Source organism: Gopherus flavomarginatus, chromosome 6 (assembly GCF_025201925.1).
Source record: "Gopherus flavomarginatus isolate rGopFla2 chromosome 6, rGopFla2.mat.asm, whole genome shotgun sequence".
NCBI lineage: Eukaryota > Metazoa > Chordata > Testudines > Testudinidae > Gopherus > Gopherus flavomarginatus.
In genome coordinates, this window is record NC_066622.1 from 121,328,753 (window position 1) to 121,348,768 (window position 20,016).

A 20,016-nucleotide genomic window follows, 5' to 3' on the forward strand; every position below is an offset into this window, starting at 1 on the left:
CCAGTACTGAGAATTGGCATCAGTACTGACAGCAAGAACTGAGATTTGGAGCAGAGGTAATATTACAAGCAGCTGCTAGAGAGGATGATTCTCTCTCAGGTCCCTTCTTCTCCCTCCCCAAACCTGAGCAGCAGGAAACCAGGAATGGAAAAAGAAGAGTTAATGGGATTTTCCTGGTGCAGGTGGGGGCTCCCAGCTATCCTCTGGTGCATGGGGAGTCAAGGGGGGAGGAAACAGAACAACTCCACTTTCATCTGGAATCCATTTTAAAAATAGCTTTTGCAGGTACACTAGGCCTAGAGGACAGAAGAAAAAAAGGGAAGAAACTGAGTTGCATTAAAGGCTCCTCTCTCCCAACAACCCTTGATCTTGGCAAACATCCATAGCCAAAGCTTATCAGAGTTCTTGCTGATAGGGCCAGTTCTAGCATTTTTTACCAGGACGAAAACACATGTTGCCACCAACTCTCTGCCACCAAAAATATTACTGACTCAAGTCCTAGCTTTCCAACCACTGAAACGAATAAACCACCAACTGACTCTTGAACACCATGCTCACACCCAACTCTGCATTAATGTGAATGAACAACACCGTCTCAGACGACAAATAAACTGGGTAACCATGGGGAGGGGTCATGAGATGATTTTTTGGCTCAATTAATCCATCCCCTCTCTCCTTCATTCATCCAATGCCATTAAACGTGATGCCCCCAACCCCCTTCCATTGCTGCTTGAGTTCTCCAGCAATTTATTCAATTTCTTCCCCAATGGTCCTCCTGGTGGACATGGAGTTGTTACATAATAATCCAAGAACACTGATAATTTTATGGATACTGTATGTGACCTGATTAGTAAAATGAAGTTACTGTACGGTGTGTTATTAGACATCTCTGTATGAACATACTGATCTAGCTGAACAGGGGACTGATGGAAAATGACCAGGGAAGGAATAAGCAACCTCCCAACAAACTCTTTGGGGGCAACTACAAGACAGCAGCCTGTATCCAGGCTCTAACCGGAAGTTACGCAGCTGTTTTGGTAGGAGTCTAGAGATCAGAAGGATATTAAACAGCTAAAAGGACTCTCCAGAAAGCATGTTGAGCGTGCTCTTCCTGGTGAGAGCAACTGACCTGGATGGCAGAAACACAGGTCCTGCTAGAGTAGCTGAAAGAAGTTGGGGTCTTTCTCCAGCTTCTTGGGAATGGTAAGACTTAGGGAAGGACCAGCAAGCATATACGGTGTTTATTGTTTTAAGACCAGTTTTTCTCTTAAACGCTTGGGTTCTAAATAATGTAATTATTGGTTTTAATAGTCTGTCACTATAAACCACTGGACAAAGCTGCTGGAGAGAAAAGAACTGCAGTGCTAAATTTAAGTCAGGCCTGTGAGGTGACTACAGTTAGTACCTGAGGTCTGCAACCGAAGGCCCAGTCTGAGAATGGGAGAATCATGTGATTCCACCCCCAACAGAAGTGATGGCTCAAGGTCCAGGACCTGAGTGAGACTTCTGTCCAGGAGGCCTGGAGGAGTAGCGATGGAGTCAGCCCTTATGCACGAGGTATCCTCCCTCAAGTGAACCACAAGGCCACTAGCCCTCTCCCCCTTAACATCACTTCTCACCAAAAAGCCCCCAAATATTTGCTTGGACACCTACAAGAAATTAGACAAACTGATGATCATTGATATTTATAGGGGAAAAGCCCAAGAAGGAATTGTATGTTTTTATCCCTTCTCCACAGCCTTCATTTATTAAATGGCTTAGATTTAGCTCTCTTCTGGCTAGAGACCATCTCTTATGTTTGGACAGTGCATAGCATGTGTACTACTATAACAAATCATCATTATCGTAACAACAGTTTACGTAGGGGAGTGCGTGTGTGTGTGTTGGGAGGGTAGAGGTATGTATCCCTAACCCTCAACTGCAAAAGCAGAGTCTGATGCTGGAGAATTGGGAGGCAGCTTGTTCTGTGCGCATTCTGATGAGTTTTAGCACTTTGGTCCCAATCCTGCAATCAACAGTATTCATTTGGGCTCCATGGAAGGTCAGCACACGTGGTACATTACAGGATTGGGGCCAAACATAACCTGTTGCAAACATTCCCCTTTGAGAGAGAGGGAAGTTTATCATTAGCCTCTACCAAGAGGTGAGACTCCTTGTAGCCTGGGTGGCACACTGCACTCAGAACCACCCCTTTCTTCCCCCAAGTTTTTTTCAATCAATTACCAGACTTAGGTTGGTTCAAAAACCCACACCCCCATCATGGGGTCTGATTTATTCAGTTTTCTAGGAAGGGTGACTTACTTTGTTGGTTGCCCCAGGACACCCATCTTTGGGCCCCTATAAAAGTCCTGCTCAGCTCTTCATCCTGGTTCAGGAGACACGTCTCCCAACCCCCTTCCTGGAGCTGGAATTATGCTTCAAATTCTCACTCCCTCAAAACAGGAGTCCCCCAGCTCTCCTCCTTGGCACCAGGTCATGAGTTAACCAGTCTCCCTGTCTCTCTTTGAACCAGAGTCCGTCCCCCCGGCCCACTCCTCCTGGAACAGAGTGTATATTCACATCAACGAAACAGACACTGTCTCTTCTTCTGTCAGGAGCCCTAACCCTCTTTCTGGAGCCGGGTAATTCAGGCAGTTATTACCTCTCCATAGATAAAAGTCTCAGCTCTCCTCCATGATGCTGGGTTATAACGTAAGGCCCGAGCCAGCTTCTCCCTTGCTTGGTCCATTTCCCCTTAATTAACACTCAGGCTAGGAGGATCCATCAGGCAGCATTCTTCTATTGATGGTGTCTGCATTGCTATGAGGGAGGAGACAGTTGGGTCCCCTACTCCCAGCTCACCCTCAATTGGTTGGGTGAGAGGGGAGCCTTGCCCCCACCCTCTCTACAAGGCTCCTGGTCCTAGGGCCCTTTGGGATACAGTGATGGGATTTTCTCTCAAGCAGTAATTATTCCTGACCACTTCCTCCCTCTCTCTCAAAATATTGGCTCTTTCAAACCTTAAAGGGCCAAGCCATGTGACAGGTGGGCTGACTAGTAGCAACCACTATCCTTAAGAGAGCAGGCTACCTCATCACAGTCCTATTTTACAAATATGGAAACTGAGGCACAGAGAGCTTAAGGGCCAGCACTTTCAACCTGGGTGTCCAAAGTTAAGCACCAAGTCTTTAATTCTGGATTCAAATGCCTAACTTTAGGTGCCCACGTTTGAAAACTCTGCACTATGTGACATGACGAAGGCCACAGTGGGAGTCACTATCAAAGCAGGGATCTGTCCCATTTAATCCGTGAGACCATGCTACTGAAGCTGCCCGTCCTTGTGGCTAGAGGAGCTGCCTCAATGCAGGCAGACATCTGGCTGGGAGCTAATAGTGACCCTAGCACCATTAGTGGTAGCCGGGCCAGCACTCCCCTCTTCAGCTGTGAACTTAATCTGAGGTTTTTCAACACACTATGGCAATATAGCCAGCCTCATGTTTTCAAAAAACTCATGAGTCAGATCTCAAAATATTCCCTTTCCCCCACCCCCAATAAACAAGCTGTCTATGCCCCTCTTTACTGGGTACAAAATACAAACACCCACAGACCTTTTCTGCAGAATGGAACCTTATATTTATGCTGTTTCCTATACATGAATACAGCCTCATGAGAACTATTTGTGGTGGCTGAACATTAGAGCTGTGCAAATCTCAGCAGTTTTGTTTCTTAAGACTTTGAGAGAACCTCTCTTTCAAGTTAAGTTTTGCATAGGGGTTTGAACCTCCAGAGTATCACTGAGTTTCAGGTTTGAGCAAATTTGGAACCATCAAATTTTTCCTGGTCTGGGGTCAGAATATAGGAAACCAAAGACTTTTGCATAGTTTCCAGCTGAAAACAAAAATTGGCCCAAGCTATCTTGAAAATCAGCCCAAGTTTGCTGAAAGTTTTGTAAAACTCAGTGATCAATCCCTTTGGCAAGCCCAGCTGTTATTTGTGAAAAGAAACAAACAAAGGAAGCAAACAAACAAATAGCAGGACTTTGTGGAGAGGAATCCTACTGCAGAAGTTTCACATATCACTGTAGCATTTTCAACAAATTTAATCAAATAGTCACACAATTCTTGTAGACTGCCACAGTAATCAGTTTAATATTTTGCATGAATGAAAGGAGGAATGAAGCTATCATAATGGGTTAATACCAATCAATTTTGAAACAGACAAATCGTAAAACTACCCCAGTCGTTAGAAAACAACCAATTGTATGCACAATTGGGAAGACAGGACTAGAAGTGATTGAGTCCAGACCCTTGCTATGGCAGGCAAGCCTGTGTATAATCAATTTTGCCCTCCCTTTGAAAAACAAATCCAGTTTTCAGTGAGCGCTGAGTTATTCTTAGCTTTGATGCTTCTATCAGCAAGAAGTGAATAACAATGTTATCATAACAACAAATTCCAAATGCTTCACGTAAGCTCATAAAATCAAAAGGGTTTTACTGATTACATTGTTTTATCTTTCATTAGGCAAGTTAGCTGTGAAAACAATGGGGTTCAAAGGAGTAAAGGCAGGTTGGTGACCTTCAGGTGCCTGCGAACAGGAGCATAAAAGCAAGCATGTTTCCCTTCCCTGAGCTTTGCATGGGCTCAGTAAGCACAGAGCACGTCATCAGAACTGGAACCTACACTTTCTAGGAACACTGGTCACAGATTGCATCTGTCCACAACATCAAAATAAATCAGTGCATGTGTGGATAAAAAAGAGTGGCTAATTATGGGCCAGACTGGCAACCAGTTTAGGTCCTGTCCAATTTACAGATCTCCTACCTCCTTCGTTTGCTACTGGGGCAGTTGAGAGAATCTGAAGGGCTCAAGCTAACAACTTCCCACTTTAAACACGAAGGGAATGTTAGGCAGGGCATACCTGGCAAAGAACACTTGATTCTGCAATGCATCCCTGCTGCTGGTCTTTAGGGTGTGTCTACACTGCAATAAAAAAACTTCACTGCACTGAGTCTCAGAGCCCCGGTCAGCTGACTCCGGCTTGTGGGGCTAAAACTGCAGGGTAGACATCTAGGCTCAGGCTGGAGCCTGGGCTTTGTTACCCACCATGAGGTTTTAGAGCCTGGACTCCAGGCCAACCCTGGACATCTACACTGCAATATTTAGCCCTGGCGCACAGCCCCCAGCTGTGACCATGCCACAGGTCTTTTATTGCAGCATAGACACGCCTTTCAAGGCCAAGTGCTAAATTTTCTGTTGGTATCACTGCACTGGAGCAGAGAATCTGGACTAATGTTTGTTGACTTTCAGACTATGCTGTGAAGACCTATCTATTTTTCCAGGCTCCCTCCACTGGGACTTATCAGGTGGTGGTGAAGGGAAATGAAAGCATTTAAAGTAAAAACATTCTAGAAACCAGAGTCTTACTGAACTCTTTACCAAAAGAAGATCAGGACGGAAGGAGGTCTGATGGAGAGAGTCCTATGGATGGCTTTCAAAGAAAGGAAGGAGGCGAGACTGAGCTTACAAAAGAGGAGAGACCCTGATATGTTTGAAACACATTCAGTGATTTTCACTAAATTAGGTCCCGATCTTGGAAGGCACTCAGCATCTTCCAGGAATGTACCCTTAGAGAGTTCACAGCAAAGACACCTACGACTGTGGTGACTAAAGTCTCAACAAACTGACAGGACTTTCTGTCCAAGGCGAGGGGAGGGGGCACCCTTTGTGGCAGGGTTGGAAAGACTTCAGCCTACTAGGGCTGCATGAGACTGATGGGTGACCCCTGGTATGTTTGGTGAGTCTTTAAAGCTGTTTATTAGGTTTTCCCTGGCATGCTTTTACCTTAAGAATAAATGTTCTTGCTTAGAAAGAGCTATGTGGTAACTTGTAACTGCTGGCAATACACCGTTCATAGCCCTTGCACAGAAAGCAATACACTGGCAGACTGGCTCCCTGAGGATATCACAGTGTAAGACAGAGCTGTGCAGCCTCAAAACCCCTGGTCAGGAGGGAGCTGGACAAGGGCCTCTGCTCAGAGACAGATGATGGCTAGAGACCTAAGACCTCAGACCACTGACCTCCTGAAGTGGACCATGGAGGGGCAAAACAGGTGCAATTACCTTGAAACTGTGACAATAAGTATGCAAGACAGAAAGACTGATCCAGAACTTTTCATGCAGGTATACAGCACCAGCAGCAAGCAGTACCTGAATGCTAAAGCTTAGCTAATTTTGCCTAAGTCCCAGATGCTATTAACTAGGCACACTTTGGCTTCCAAGCACCTAGGACAATGCCTATTTTGCAAACAGAAAGCCTATCATTATATCAACATGCAGGTTACATGTCATGCTAATTGAAAATTCTCTGATGTCACATTCAAATTGCCATGATTATGGTGCTTAGTCCAAAGTGCCAGGTGAGAATGATTACATACTGCCTGCACAGGATTTGCTTCTCCAAGTACCACACAGCCTATTGAGTGTATCTTCGTGCTTGATAAGGTAGGCTGAGACCAGGGCCGCCCAGAGGATTCAGGGGGCCTGGGGTCTTCGGTGGCAGGGGCCCCCGCTTCGGCAGTAATTCAGCAGCAGGGGGTCCTTCCGCTCCAGGACCCATCGCCGAAGTGCCTCAAAGACCCGCGGCAGGGGCTCCCCGCTGCCGAATTACCGCCGAAGCAGGACCCCCGCTGCCGAAGTGCCAGGTCTTGGGCGGTAATTCAGCGGCCAGGTGTCCTTCTGCCGGAGCAGAAGGATCCCCCGCCAGCAAAGACCCAGAGCGAAAGAAGCCGCTCCAAGGACCCCGAAAAACTCTCATGGGGGCCCCTGTGGGGCCCGGGGCAAATTGCCCCACTTCCTCCCTCCCCCCCGGGTGGCCCTGGCTGAGACACAGAGGCAAACACAAATTTGAGTCAACTCTAAGCATTCACTTACCCTTGAAATTACAAGTGTACTGCCAATTGTGGTCATTGATATTTAGATATGGGCATTGAGCCATTTGCCTGGCCAAATCTATACGCTCAACTCATCTGAATCTCACTCTGAACATACAATACATATGTTTGACCTTTTTCATACAAAACAATGTCCCACCCATAGGAATTGTCAGGAAGGACAGAGCATATGACCTTAGTTAAGAGTCAGGAACAGAGAAAGGAAAGAGAAGGAGGGAGTAGTTGCAGAGCATAGTCAGAGTGAAAATGGAAAGCAAAGGAAAAGGGAAACACTGGGAATTCTGGATCTTAGAACATCTCTGAAAAGGAGTCTTTATTGGGGGGCACCAGCAAGATGCAAGTGTGCCAAGATGCAGAAAAAAATGAAATGAAGCCACAACCCAAAGTCATAGAGAAAATGACTGTCTATAACTGCTTTTCTCTGAATTGCCCACCACAGGGTTCAGGGCTGGGACTAATCGCTCTTTACATAACAGGGAAAATAGACCTAATTGCAAGATGTCCAAATTTGCAAAGAGAGTACAAAGAGAGCAGCGAGCGCTGACATATGGTGAATATAAGGAGGTTGCAAGGTTGAAACATACATCTGGGGAGAACTACCAGGAACATAAAAGAATCAGAAAGAAGTGTTTTAGATACATGAGAAAGAAAGAAAAGAGGAAGGAATTTAAGAAGTCATAGTGCATAGACTCCTCATACATTGAAAATATCACAAAGCAATACTGCATTTCCTAACAGAATGCTTACATTTTATTAAACAGAAATAATGTTTCTCTAGAGGCATTAAGGGACCTTTTAACTTTAAAAGCATATGAAGTATCCAAGTCAAAGTCAGTACCTATGTTAAGAGTATATTTCTCAAAAATATACTTGAGTGTAATTGAAAAATAGCAAGGTCTACCTGCAGCTGGCAGGGGATAGATTAGTAAATGAATATTTAGTTCTTTGCTTTCATGCACTTATCTCCTTTAGTGCATAAATAGATTAATTGAGGTAAAACGTTTAACCAGAATGCTATGATGGATCTGGTTCTCAATTACTCTACACTTTGTGTAGCCAATGCAGTGATATCATGGGAGTTATATTTGGGTAAGGACTACAGGACCAGTTCCCTTGTGATTAGAAAGATAACACTTTACTAATGGCCATTCCTATGAGGGAGAATGAGATTGACAGACTGGAAAACAGAGAGAAAGAAAATGGATGCTAGAGTGCCGGGAAGAAAGGCAAATAGACAAAAAAAAGTCTGATGAAATCAGATATCCTTCATTTTATGTGAATAGCTTCAGCTATATTTGTTCTCTGTGTTGTAATCCTGAGATATACGCAATATCTGAAGAAGGAAAAAATATAAAATAGTGAATTTTGAAGTGGGGAATGGAGGGGTGTGGAACAAGGGAAGCTGCATAATCCCAGTTCAGATTCAAAATTAATTTTAACGCAATGATTCTGTTTTCAAACACCATAGGTCTCAAACAGGCATAAAGTTCCAGCAGTCAGAACCTACTTGAGTGCACAATCTGAGAAAGAGCTATGCATTCCATACCTCACTCAGAAAGACTGTTAAAATATTTAATATTGTATTTACTATGCAGAGGGGAAAAAAAGATCAAGTCAGTATTTACTAAGGAGTCAACATTCTTTTCAGACAGTTTACTAATCTTGCCAATTTCCAACTGCAAGAATAGTGCATGAAAGAAAATTTAAAAAACATGTCTAGGCCAATTTTACTTATAGGATTACTGTCTGGCCTACGTAAATAGAATAAAGAGGGTTTTTCAACTTACCCTGCTCTGACATAGAGTGCTGTGATTTATTTGGCATGTAACAATATTGTTTCGCTTTATAAATGACATAGCTTAATACAGGTATAAAAGAGAATGAAAACCAATGTAAAATATTGGAGGGAACAGGGTCTGCACCATTATGGCATGAGCTTCAATAGGCATCGGGTGCAATTTTCAAAAGCACCTAAGAGATTTAGAGTAGGGCTGGCTAGAAAACAAGAATTTCATTTTTGCAAAAAATGTTGAGGTTTTGACGTGTCTTTTCATTCCGATGTGGAACGAAAACAAGAAGAAAGAGACGCCCACCCTAGAATAACCAATAGCCCTGGGGTGTGGGAAACTCAAGTTCAAGTCCCTGTGCTTCCTTCCCTTCCTCCCCCCACAAGAAATTCATTCTGCTACCCGAGAAATCTTCCTTACACAAGTTTCAGTTTCAATGAATTAGCGTGTTCGGACAAAAAACAAGCAAAACATTTTCTCGAAAAATTCCCAACTAGCTTAGGCGTACAAGCACCATTGCATAATGCCGTCCAGAACTCCCAAGGCACTCAAGGGCAGCAGGCATGTTGCTAATGCCACTTAAAGAATTGCAGCACACTCGTTCACCACAAGTCAGCTCTGCTGCCGGGTTCAGAATGGGAGCCATAGCTTCTTTGGGGTAACTGCGCTCAGAAGAGATTGTGCAATCATATCTGCAGTTGTGGTCAGCTTTGTGGCTCTTTACACCCTTCTCCCCCTTCCATATCTACACAATCTAACCCCAGTTTAGTAAACTGAGCATCTCCAACCCTCTGAATTGTCTGGAAGTCCACTAAAAAATTGGATACTTTGCCAAATCAGCTAATCTATTCCTAGCACATAAAAGCAGCACATCTGGGAATGACATCATAGCATTTAATCATTAAACCTCCCAGGGTACTTTTTCAAAATTGGATATTGGTTCTGGTGTCCCAGCCAAATTCTAGTATAGCTCCAGAAATGTATCTACAAATGCCTACACCACTTTCAATTGAATACAGAATTTTCTTCATATCTTGTTCTAAATGGTTGTGGTGCACTGCTCAATAACTGCCTTACTCGTCCGCAGAGGTGGAGGCATATCAGTGGCAGGTGCAGTGATTCCTAAATATATATGGGGCCTATGTTATTCAGTTGCACTTGTACAAGAAGTGCCTCTGTATAGGGAACCTCTTCTCTCAGCATACCTATGCAGCAACAAGAGCATAGGATGCCATTCTGGTACTCTCTTGTGCAAAAAAAGGCCCCATCTAATGAAAGTGATATCACTCCATAGTTCTGAGGATTTGTGGTCTGCTGTTTGGGGGCATGTTCAGGCCTTTTCTATGTATACCTCCTTTTCTCCCCCTAGTAATGAACATGTGCAGGAGGAAAGTAGTAGGTGATGGAGTAGCCATCTGCTAAGCACCAAGTGATTTGAGCAGTACTGCCAACCCCAGGCATTCCAAACTCGCAATCCAGGCCCTCCAAAATCATGAGACTGGCTTGGGATTTTGAAAATAATAAAATTTGGGTATTTTTGTTTGGTTCCTGATTTGGGGCCTGTGGAGTGATATTATTGAGCTATTCTCTGCAGACACAAGGGCAGGAAATTATTTTTTTTTCCCTCTCACTTAATCATCATGAGACTCCAGGAGCTAGGGCTTTAAAATAAGCCTACAAATGTTATGAGACTTCCAAACAATGGCAAGAATTGGCAATACTGCAGGAACCAGTAAAGGAAGTTTGATGCCCCTGGAGAAGAGGAAGGAGAGGATAGTCTCCCTCTTCTTCTCCTGAGGCTTCTGTAATCACCAACAGCTTTGCCTGCATCAGGGACCTGCCAACACAACCCTCCTGTTCCTACTAGTAGCACTTTGCTCCACTTTCCCCCAGAAGCACAAGAATTTCTAGCATAACCCACTCTCCTGAAAATAATCCCTCCACCCAACGCTGGACATTAGAGAGGAAGGAATACCCCCTTTACCCAGGCAAGGTCTCAGCATAGGTTAGGACTTTTCCTGGTTGTTAAAGGGGCACTGTTTGGATCTCCCACTTGTACCACCACCACAGAAGCAACCACCTAGCCCCTACTTCAACTAGAAAGTAGAGGATGGTCCTGAAAATTAAGAATTCCATCATCTAAAAAGGTGGATAAAAAAACAACAATAATTTAGGCCCCTTCTATCCAACACAACTGAAGTTTCACTATAAGGTATCTTGGAATGGACCGGGGTTGAAAACTACTCCTTACGTAACACAAGACACACCAATTTCCTTTTCCTAACAAAACACCTATTTCCACTCAAATACCCTGGTTTGGGATTTTTCATGACTGGAATCTCCTCTGCCCTAATGCAGATAGACATCGCAAGCCCAAATTTATGTGCCATTTTCCTCACGTCTGTAAATTTTACCCTGGATATTTACTATAGCAAAGGGACAAAAGGATACCACTTTTTTAAGGCAGAAGATCCTGGGACCGGGATACATGGGACAGAGTATGAAATTAAACAAAAGACGTTTTAGGCTGCATATCTGGAAATATTTGCTAACAATGAGACCCACTGGATTGTGGAACAATCTGCCAAGGAAAGTGAAGGAAGCCCCTGTTCTTGAGTTATCTAAAAATGGACTGGTCAATACTCTCAAACAACAGGGGATAAACTAGCTGGCTCAATAGATTTTTTTAGCTCTATTTTTTTATATATATATAATTGCATATTCTTAGAAGAAGCAAGGCTAAACAAAGGCAGGTTCTCCTCTGGTTACCTTTGGAAGTCCTTGCTGTGTGAAATATACACACAGAGATTTCAAATTGCTCTGCACACAGTATAGCGTATGTACTGACAGTCATATAGATATAAAAGTTACATTTGTGCTTACAGAAGTAGCAGCTGCTTGTTGGTACAAAATACTCATAGTGGAAAAACAGGTGACAATTAATTCAAGTGTATGCAAGTATTAAGCAAATAACTTATGAATTGCCAACAGCTGTTCCAAAGACCTCACCCTGTTTGCCACAGGTATTAATTTAAAGAATGATACCCACCCTAATTTAAACACGTACACACACTCTTTCTTGGCTTCTGAGCTATTCTAGACCAGGCAGACAGCTGGTACAGTACACTGGAAAACAACTACACTATGAATCCTCCATCCTTTTTAAAAACAGACACACACACAAAGGAAACCAAGTTCAAGAAATAGGATAAAATTAGATCCCAAATTTCATAATCTATCAGTTTACAAACAGATTTCTAAGGAGACCAAAAGAAAATAAATTTTTTTGTTAAACTTTATCACACTTTGGTGGCTTTTTTAGTGTATATTTTGTTCAGAGAAGTATGCTGTATTGAGCCTTTGTCCCAGAATTACATAGAAAGGAAGTAAAATCCCTATTTTTTCACCATAATGGATAATATTAAAGGATGGAGGACAGAGAGCTTAATTTTCCCCTCATATCACTGTTTTATCATTGTAACTTTAAAGAATGTGGCATTGATAAACATTATTTTTCCTTCCTATTCAATTACATATTTTTCATATCTATAATACCAAGAAAGAATGCATCTAAATAGAGCATTATTGCTCTATGCAATACTTAAGCTTTTCACAGTACCTTTCTATTCTGATGTCATCTCTTGCCTCATCTGAGGTGGCCTTGGCTGTTACAGCTATAGCATCCTTTTCAGATACAGGAAGGAGAGAATGACAAGGCTCAGGGAAGTTGCTGAGATTATGGAAAAAGCAGTGATATGATTAGTTAGTGGAGAAGAGGTCCTAGGTTGATATTCTTTTGAATTAACATCTATGCTCATGCTAGAAATTCAAAATAGTGCTGCAAAAATGCACAGAAGAAAACACATTTCATTTACTGTTTTTAAAATAAAAACCACGTTTGAGGCATTCTTCAGCTCCCAACAAAATGTTTTGCTTAATCCTGCTTAAGAAAGCTACACAAACCCTGCTCAAGAAAGCTACACATATGAACACCTAGTCAGTACACAGATAATATACAAAGGCAATCTCAGTTCATTGAATGTCTTTGGGAACACTTAATATTATCAAACAATCAATTGCATTGTTAATGTAATTAGCAGGTGTGCTCCCCTCTCTCTCTCTGTATTCATCTTTTTCTGTCTTCTATTTAGATTCCATGGCTACACTGGCACTTTACAGCGCTGCAACTTTCGTGCTCAGGGGTGTGAAAAAACACCCCCCTGAGCGCTGCAAGATACAGCGCTGTAAAGCCTCAGTGTAATCAGTGCTGCAGCGCGGCTGCCAGCGCTGCAAGCTACACCCGTAAGGGATGTGGTTTACGTGCAGCGCTGGGAGAGCGCTGGCGCTCTGACTACACTCACACTTCAAAGCACTGCCGCGGCAGCGCTTTGAAATTTCAAGTATAGCCATACCCTATAAATTCTTTGGGGCAGGAACCATCTCTTTGTCCTGGGTTTGTACAATAGCCTAGCACAGTGAGGCACTGCTCCATGACCGGGGATCCTAGGTGCTATGGTAATACAAATAATATTCAATATATCAGGGAATGGGACTGTTTTGAATAACAGTGGGTCAAGATAATGGAGGTTAGAGTAATCAAGGTTGTAAGGTAGCTGAGTTTTTTAACTTTCAGATTGCAGTCTGAAAACACTGCAGGCCCAGTTTTTAAACTAAATCACACCCATTAAAGGCTTCTAAGTGTACTTTGCTTTGCTAACTTTAGGCAATGCAGTGTGAAAATTGGGGTCATTACAGAATCACTACAGAGGAGTTTAAGAATTAGGAAAGGTCAATGGAGCTGTTGAAGATCAAGGTCTTTACAAATCCCAAAAGGTCACTTCTATTATATTTAGACCTTACAAGCTATTTAAAATTTCTTCCACTTAGACCAATTTTTGGTTAAGAGTCAATGGTAGCCATGACCATCTGAAAATCTGCACCACAAACAACAGATTTATGTGTCTAAAATTTATCCCTCTGCAACCCTAGGACAATGACAACTCTGTCTCACAAAATTAATTTAAAATAAGTACCTTTCTGTAGGGAATCCTTCAGTAACCATGCCCAGAAGTTCATTGATGTCATGTTTCTTAGGCTCAGTAAATGAAAGGGTTGGTACCTTTCCTTTGGCATCCAGCGGTGAGCTGTCGTGTTCTGAATGCATCTTGCTCCATTGATTTTCAGAAGCAACATTAAAATCTGTACTTATAAAATCCGATTCAGGCTCCATCCCTGTAACAGTTTCTGAGTAATGCTTTTTTGTTTCTGTCCCTTGATCTTGAATGCTTGCTTCACTAATTAATACTGTGCCTGTAATACCTGTTTCAGGGATGACTCCAAGTTGCTCATTGCCACATACAGAAGCTTCTGCCTCTGCTGTGCTGAACATGGTGTCACTTTCTTCCTTCATATCCCCCTTAGTCACACTGCTGAGTTCATGTTTAAAGTCAGCCTGGGAATGATCATCATGGCGTAGTTCATTTTTAAAGTTATCTATTAACCCATGTATTGTTGCTTCCTTTCCCTGCTGTGCATCTTGAAGATTTCCTAATATTTCCAGGCATTTTCTACTTCCCAAAGCATCCAGCATCATATATGTGTCATCCTGAGACTTAATTTCATGCACAAGATTATTGTGAGTGGATTTCTCTTGGACTTCATCAGACAACATACAAAGATCACCTCTTTTTACTTCAGCTTTGAAGATGTCTCCTTGGACAATTGTTGATGCTGACACGTTGCAGGTACCATTGACAGTGCTTGGGTCGCAGTCTTTACTTTTCTTCTGCTGATTTGGCATAAAGTCCTGACACTGATTTTCATAAGATATTAGATCTTCTGATTTTGCATCACTTTGTACAATTAAATTACATTCCTCTGCCTCTGGGATGGCTGCACTTTCTAAATCATTCTTTGGAACAGTGCCTGCATCTTCTGAAGAGGTCCCAGGAATTGTGGGCTGGTCCTTATTGTGATAAGATGCAGTTAAGTTTGCAGCTTCGGTCCCATCCGATGAAGCAGATTTCAGCTTTTCTATCTCTTGGTCCACAGGCTCTCCAAGATTCACACTGCTAGTACGTGTACCTTCCTCTCTTTCCATCTGACTGCTTTTTGTGCTGCCACTTTTGTTGTCCAGCTTTCTTAAATTTGTAAGAGGCAGTTCAACACATTTAGAACCATCCAATTCGGAAATTTTCTTTTCTGAAAAGGTACCTGGCTGTTTATGTTCCTTGTTTTCTGGAAGCTTTAGTTCTCTGAGCATGTCTTCTTGCTGTGCTGCCTTCTCTTTGGGAACTTTCCTAAAAATCGCAGAATCCAAAGGCAACTCTTCTCTCTCTATTTCTGAGTCATTTTCTTGTCCTGCATTATTGATGCTTCCATTAACTCCTTCACCTATTGTGTTAGGCTCTGAAAAGTTCTCAGCACTTTGCAGAACTGGTATACCTTTAACCACGGGACTTTGCCCACTGCTTGCATAAATTTCAGATGAAAGCTGGGGTAATTCAGTATTCACTGCGTTGCGCATAGGTTTCTCAAATATTTTACTGAGATGCTCCCTGAAATCAGGAAAGCTGGCACCAGCACCAAAGGTCCTGGAACTCAGAACATCATTCTCCCTTTCACAGTTTTCTGCAGTCTCTTTGGAAATATTTATTTTTGTCTTGGTTATGCTATTATTCTCTTTCAAAACATTTTCAGTTTTCTCTGCACTTCCAGAGTTTTCTAAGATCTTCCTGTACTTGTCATCTACACAGATATTTGTTGCAATTTCCTCATTACATCCTTCTTGTTTACCAGCAGATGAAAGACTCAGCAGCCTCTCTCCTAGGCTAGGAAGACTGAACAGAGGCTCCGTTGAACTGTCACTTTGCTGTGCTTTGAAGTTTACATCACTTTTTGTTCCCTTAGTTTTAATTGCAGATATCTCCTTCTTTAACTTCTCAAAATTAAATTGTGATAAGTTTCCTGCAAACTGCCCTGCATCAGCAGAATCTGATATTGGCGAAATACGCTCTCCTTCACACTGGAAACTTTGGCCAGGAATACTTGTTTCTTTCATGGAAGTATTTTCTAAATGTGCTGCTTCAGTGCTGTTTTGATCAGCTGTGCTTATTATCCCTGGTGAAATGTCTTTTAAATGCACAGGTACGGTAGCATCAGCTGTACTCTGCAAATCAGAAGCAACTTCTAAGACATTTTGGCACGTTTTAACTACCAGCTTATTATTTAGTAACACACCCACAGTACCATCATTCTTACAGTTTTCAGGCTGCTGGCTAGCTTCACTATGATGATCCAATGCAAAGGTCGATGCAGAAAGAATTGGGAATTCTTCTGTTTCAGAGCTAGCAGGCAGATGCTCATTCTCAGCTTTTTTGGGGCAGTTTAATGTATATGAAGCATTGCTGGGAGCCAATTCCGTGTGTTCCTGTAATGCAGAAGGATATTCCTTTGCATCTGAATTCACATCTACTTTCTGATTGTTTGTCTCTATGATAGAAGAGTCCCTTTCAAAATGTAGTTTTATATTTTCAACTTTTGGGATGATTTCACTGTCTGAAGTCAGATCCTTTTTTGTTTCTAGAACTGAGCCTTTCACCACCGTTTGCATTTTTTCTTTGTTTTCTGAACTAGGTATTTGAGTATCATTCTTGTTTTTTTCATACATATTTTCCTCAGAGTCATCATCAGAACATGTTATTTCAATATCAGTTAGTGAAGCCTGTGGTATATCAGTGACGCTTATTGAATTCTGCGCCCCTGGAATACAGTCAGGAGCACCAGCACTGTTTACATTAGTATTCTCTGCTGTCTTACATATGCTGTCTGGCTGTTCATTTGTGTCAGATTCTTTTGAAAATGCATCATCTTGACATGCTTCTTCATGTTGACTGGCTGAGATCAAAGAATTATTATCCTGCTTGGGCTTGCTAGAGATCTGCCTACTGAAGCGATTTCCTTCTGCCTCTAGGTCAGTTTTATTTTGTTGAGTGCAGTCTTGCACAGTGGCGACCTTCAGATCAGAAATATTCTGCAAATGCTCAGTGTTGCACATGTTCCCTTTCATGCTAGCAGTACTTTTATTTGAGTCCTCCCCTGGCACTGCGTCGGGATCATATTTGAATGGCTCTGGCTCTAGCACAGAAGGTGCTGTTTGAGGGCTGCTTGTAATATCTAGAGACATATCTGATTTGCTTCTGCATGGGTCCTGACAGTCACTGTGATAACTTAACTCCACTAAATGCTCATTTTTCTGAGCCATTTCTTTATGTTCCTGTTCATCAGTACTTGTGACAGTATTCAGATTGCTGTGGTGTTTGTGTTTTTCAAATCCTATATTTGAAATGTGCTGTTGACTCTTTCTGGCAGCAAAGTTCAGGCTCTCTCTCTGCTCTGTTTGTGGAAGAGTTATTGAAACATCTGCCATTTCTTTCTTTTTTTCAATATAGCTTTTAAGGGTCTCTGGAGAGCCATCTTTGTCACTCTCGGGTGGCTGTTTATTCTCAGCTACGCTGCTATCATGTGATTCTTCTAAACGCCACTGCTTTTGCTGGGGACTGAACTCTTCAGTATTTGCTGATGCTTGAGAGATTTCAGAATGTGCCACTTGCATACTTTTGTCACTTTTTGCAGCCATTTGTTCCTGCTGAACTTGCTTTGGTGTGTCAGATGTGCATTCCTTTTTCAGTGCCAAATCTTTATCATCTACATAGCTTTCCACTTCAGCTCTGCATTCCTCCTGCTTAATTTCATTATTTTCTTCAATGTCTACAGCACTGCTTTGTTTAACAGTTACAGGTACGCACGCAGGATCACAATTAGGCACCTCCGCTACTTGTCTGTTCCATTCTTTGCTTTCACAAATACGTGAGGCCTCCAGAATTTTTGCTTTATGTAGTGCAACACAGTCAGTAGTTCCTATCAACTCACTTAAGCCTTGATGTTCAAGTTCTGATTCGGGAGTTAGTACATTTTCTTCAGACCCTTCATTGCTTTGAAACATTTCTTGATGCTTAGTTTTGCACTCTGACTCCAATACAGCTTCTTTAGCAAAAGTGTGTTCCCAGCATTCATCTTGCTTAGCCTGCATAATATTACTGTCCTGAGAGTGCAGAAGCAGTGAACCATGTGCATTAACTGAACAAACCTTTTCAGTCATTTTATAGCCTAGCAAGACTAAAGTTTTGTCTTCTGTGTCAGTGTTAAAATGATCAAAACTCAGAGGGCATTCTTCCCTGGCTAACTGTGGAGTTTCCACAAGTGGAAAGCTGCACTTTGAGGACAAGTCGTGGGTGGCAATTGCTTTCTCTTTGCTCATTTGTTGTTCAGGTTCACACTGGAAACAGAGTGAATTATCTTCAGCTGCTTTCAAGTTACTCTCTGAATTCAGATGCTTTTCCACAGCTTTTTCATTTATGTCACTTTTTAAAGTCTTGTCTGAAAAGCTGATTTCTTTGAAATCACCCCTGCAATTGGCATCCTTCTTGTCCTGCTTGTTGCTATTATCAAAGCTCAATAGTATCCCTTCCGCCTCATTTAACCCTCCAGGTGATCCACTGGTTGCTATAATTTGCACTTCCTCTGTTCTGTCCTTGCCCATAGAGTCTTCAGTTTTTTCTGCAGGTACTTCAATGTCAGTTTCTTTTAGATTCAGCTCTGTGGGTTTAGTCCCACAAGTTAAATCTAATACATATTTTTCCAGTGCCAATCTTTCATGTACCATGGAATCTTCCTTGTTGGAATTCATAGCATTTTCTACATCAGAAAGAAGGATATTTTCTACTAACACGGTATCAGCTTTTATTGTTTCATTAATGCTGTCTTGATCTTTTGTGTTTTCAGATGTGAGATCTGTTTTTTGCTCTCCCTCTGCCTTAAGCAACAGAGGCACATTGAAAGGTTCAGTGCTAACAAACATATTCACCTTTTGAGGCTCTCTTTCAAAATTGGGCTCCACTGTCTTAGAAGTTGTTTTTTGTGCTTTACTTTTAACTGGATCGTGGTGTTCATTTGCAGACACAGATTCCCCTGAAAGTTCCTCTGTCTTTGGTACCAGGAACAGGTCTGAAGGGTTAAAAGCCAAACCTGGATTTAAAGCTGCTGGTTGCTTTCCATTGTTTTCAGAGAGATGTAGGTTTGGGTCACTCCCTTTAGTTGTGGTTATATCTCCTCTACATAAACTGTTGCCATCACTGAACTCAGGGTTATCAACCAAACACTGAACATTCACAACTGCTCCATATTTTTCACTGTCTGAGCCTCCTGTTGTGGGATAATTTAGGATTAAGGTTTCCTTTTTCATTAACAGAGACTCTGTGCCATCTGTTTTCTGTCCACCTCGCTGTATTATAGTCTGCTCCTTATGACCCACTTCCAAAAATCCTGGCCCCTGCTTGGCCTCCTGAGTGGTAAAGTAATCTCCTGCTTCTTTACCCTGGGGTAATGAGACAGCATGCGAATCCCTCTTGCAATCCAGCTGTTCACTCTGCCATAATGGTTCTAATTCACATGAATTTGTTTGTATAACTCCTTGTGTCAAAGTAGCTTCTGCAGACGGACTAGTTTCTAAGTTTGTGTTTTCTGGATCATTTTCACTCTTTTTGATAGAAGAGGCAGCAATATTGTCACTTTCTGGGCCACTGTCCACAAATATAGCATCTGCTGTTCCTATTTCTTTGTCATCCACAGTGTTTGGGGAAGGCACAAGGTCAATATGCTTTGGGGTTGGTAAATCATCACTGTTGTCCGTGAGATCTGCTGTGACATATTCTTTGGCACATTCTGCTAAAGGCATGGAGATATGTAGGCTTCTCTCCTTTGCTTCTGCAGCCTGTATCAATAAGTCAGAACCAGTTTGTCCTCCATGTTCTTGCAGGATATTACTCTGTGCCGTCACCTCTGCAGACACTGCACATGAATTTGGATGAGATAAACCTTCAGCAGTGTGGCTACTGATGCCTTCATTGCTGCTGCTGCCAACAATGGAAATGTTTAGTTGTTTCACATCAGCAAAGAAAGTGGAGCAAAACATAAAAACAATTCATGCCACTGAGGTTTCAAAGCCATGCAGTACATGCATTGAAAACTTGACAATCTGCTTTCAAGAGGCAAGATATCAGCGGCACCCTCTATAGTGATCCAAAAACTCATGACACTGAAATATACTTCCTCAGCCTTGTCTGCTAGCCATCATACTTGCCTTATGTTTTTTTTACCTCGCCACAGATTTGGTATTAATAATTTAATTCCTACACTACTATGTTTTTCCCTCCAAAATGCTGACAGAAAAACATGAAAAAA

The 20,016-nt window shown here is 42.2% G+C and overlaps 1 protein-coding gene across 12 annotated transcripts in view; it reads right to left on the minus strand.

The window, feature by feature from the left end:
• The window catches only part of TACC2 (transforming acidic coiled-coil containing protein 2), a 235,694-nt gene that overhangs the window by 141,810 nt on the left and 73,868 nt on the right, over positions 1-20,016 (minus strand). For 10 of the 12 annotated variants that reach the window (XM_050958913.1, XM_050958909.1, XM_050958915.1 and 7 more), the window contains 2 exons: positions 13,749-19,688; positions 12,335-12,445 (listed from right to left, as the gene is read on the minus strand). In XM_050958913.1, coding sequence (XP_050814870.1) covers positions 12,335-12,445; positions 13,749-19,688 — 6,051 coding nt within the window. The remainder of the gene's footprint in view (positions 1-12,334; positions 12,446-13,748; positions 19,689-20,016) is intronic. The other 2 variants (XM_050958914.1, XM_050958906.1) reach the window with 1 other exon arrangement.